The sequence below is a fragment of the Aplysia californica genome, unplaced genomic scaffold, assembly GCF_000002075.1.
Source record: "Aplysia californica isolate F4 #8 unplaced genomic scaffold, AplCal3.0 scaffold00468, whole genome shotgun sequence".
Classification (NCBI taxonomy): Eukaryota; Metazoa; Mollusca; class Gastropoda; order Aplysiida; family Aplysiidae; genus Aplysia; species Aplysia californica.
Genome location: NW_004797738.1, coordinates 98188 through 101019, shown reverse-complemented (window position 1 = coordinate 101019; position 2832 = coordinate 98188). Strand labels below are relative to the sequence as shown.

General features: G+C 43.9%; 1 protein-coding gene across 1 annotated transcript in view; it reads right to left on the bottom strand.

Moving 5' to 3' along the window:
• Positions 1–334: 334 nt before the first annotated feature.
• The window catches only part of LOC101860761 (toll-like receptor 6), a 7464-nt gene continuing 4966 nt past the window's right edge, over positions 335–2832 (bottom strand). The window contains exon 2 of the mRNA XM_005105373.3: positions 335–868. Within this exon, the coding sequence (XP_005105430.1) occupies positions 683–868 (186 nt within the window). The 3' untranslated portion in view covers positions 335–682. The remainder of the gene's footprint in view (positions 869–2832) is intronic.

The following is a 2832-nucleotide window of genomic DNA, read 5'->3' as shown; positions in this document are numbered from 1 at the left end:
GTCCCCGTGCTTGTGTTTCAGATGACAGAGGGAGAGAGAGAGAGAGAGAGAGAGAGAGAGAGAGAGAGAGAGAGAGAGAGAGAGAGAGAGAGAGAGAGGGGGGGGGGGCATATGCATGGAGGTAAGGAATATAATAATGGAAGGGTGCGGTGAACACAATCATTAACCAAAGTGCACACATCTACGTCACAATGCTAAAAGGGGAATGCTATGGCAAAAAGTGGTATGAATAAATAATTTATTACACTCGTTATGGTGGTAGAGCATGATTTATCCAACGAGTGAAATTCACAAGTAAAATAAATCATGGTCTACCACCATAACGAGATTAATATTTTTTTTTTTTATAGCATACTGATATCAGCCGGCGAAATAGAACTGGATCAACAAAGTTCAAATGACCTGCCAATTGGACAAGAGGATCCATTCAAGAGTCTCAGATGAAAAAAATATTTCGTGCCCGTCAAAGTGAGGATCTTTATTTTTAGCCGCGCTAATTAATATTAGTCTTCTTTTTTTCTGCTTCATCTTTTGATTATTGTTGTCATTGTGGTAATTGTTGGTTTTTGTTTGTATTGGTTTTTGTTGTCGTTTTTGGGTTTTTTCTCCCTTATTTGTAGAAGGGATGGAGGGAAGGAGTGTGATGGTGCTTTTCTTAGTACCAAATATTACAAATGCAATGTCAAGCGCATAGGCGTGTCCTTAGCTGTTCTTTTAACCCGTAGTTCATCCTAAAGGAAGGAGCTACAATGATGTTGCTTTCAGATACCATACTCAGAAGGTCTGCCGGAAGTCGTCTTTTGACGTCATAGGTTGTCAAGACGACCAAGCGGTGCGGGTTTGCAGGAGTCACGGAGTAGACGGCCGTCTGTATCGAGAGAAAGATTTCAGATACCCATAATATTATGCTCGTACAATAAGAGCGGGCGTACAGAAGAAGCTGAAAGATTTATCAAGTGCATTGTGATGTAGATAGAATTTGAAGTGTCTTGCTGTCTCGGACTATGTCTGTTGTAGCTATTACAATAATATTGAGAATACGTGAACACGGTTGTAATGGACCTTACCCTTACAAAGAATGTTAACAAAGAGGTCCCTGCCAAAATAGATAAAGGGAGATACATAAAAATTAAACTGCGAACTCCTTGATATTGAATACGCTAAGGGCATCATAAACAGAGAGGGAGAGAGAGAGAGAGAGAGAGAGAGAGAGAGAGAGAGAGAGAGAGAGAGAGAGAGAGAGAGAGAGAGAGAGAGAGAGAGGGGGGGAGAGATAGAGAGAGAGAGAGAGAGAGAGAGAGAGAGAGAGAGAACGAGAGAGAACGAGAGTGAGCGAGAGAGAAAGAGATTGAGGAGAGACAAAGAGGCAGAGAGACAAAGATTTCCCCCAAACTAACACACACACACACACACACACACACACACACACACACACACACACACACACACACACACACACACACACACACACACACTCACTCACGTACAAACACACACACGCACATACACACAAGCAGAGGTCGACTTGGCAAAACTGTCCGAAATATTTTTTAAAAAACCCTTAAAAGTGCGTTTGCGGGTGTATTGTGGTGCATCAACATTGGTAGAATGGACATGTAATGCATATCAAATGAATGGAGGATATAACTGGTTTTGCAATAAACAGTATTTTACTACGTTGGCTTAAAACAGATTGGAAAATAGAACAGTCACAAACAGGCCTACTACACAAAACCTGGACTTAACTGAAGTGCTCAGTAATATTTTGTTTCGGAGCTATTGTTTTCCTGTGGAGCAAGAAAACCTTTTTGCGCATGGATTGTTTTATAGTGTGCCCACTAGAGGGAGCGGATCGGATCGGGTCGAGTCGGGTCGGATCTGCGGGTCGGGTCGTTTTCTGGTGGTTCCAGTGCACACTCCAACCTCGCCACGATTGTACCCGACGACCTGGAAGTTAAAGTAGAAAAACCTCTAACCTCAATGGCTTCCAAGGCTCCTTTCCGCAGTTTCTTGTTGCAGTGCTGCGGCAGCCGGGAATCCCATAAATATGGTTTACATCGATAACTTTTGATTATCAAAGTTCGTTCATAACAAGATAGTTCACTAGGCCAAAAAAGTGTCCGCGGAAGTACGCGCATTGGTTCAGATTGTGCTACAGCCTTTCGTTTTTCCAGAAGAAGAATAGGAATAGCACAGTTTGTTAGTTTCGGTTTTATTGCTTTTCACACAAGTAGGGTAACTCTGCTCGAAAGTTCGTATATTTTCGAAGAGGGCGCCGCCGGATTTTGAATTTCAACATGGACTCGTAATTCAGCCTTGTTGTGATTGGCTGCAGACCACCCGATCACGCGACTCGCAGGCCTGAAAACAAACACGTTTGTTTTTGAAGGTCACTGACCGAGTCGATCTGTTTGTGTCACGATGGCCGCTTTGCGCCCTCAGTTTGGCTAGCCCCGACTATCAAATCGATCCGACCCGACCCGACCCGATTGCGCTAGTGGGCACCCCCTTTCGGATATTGGACATAAGTGTCTGTCGGTGAGGAACAGAGGCCTCGAAACTGCTATGGTTTAGGCCGGTCCCAGAGTGGCTCTGTAGGTCTGACCTGTAACCTACCTGGCTCGCACCGTGCAAATGAATGTCATACATTATCGTGTGCTTAAGCAGCGTTGCTGTGTAGTCTGTTTTTTGTCAGCTGAGCTGCGCGATGCGTCAGACGTGCTATTCAACAGTGTTGTAAAAATGGCGGACATGTGTCGCCTCGCTTCGTGTTTATTTTCGACTGAAACTCTTCACAGATCATCAAAATCAACAAGAAGTAAGTATTATTAG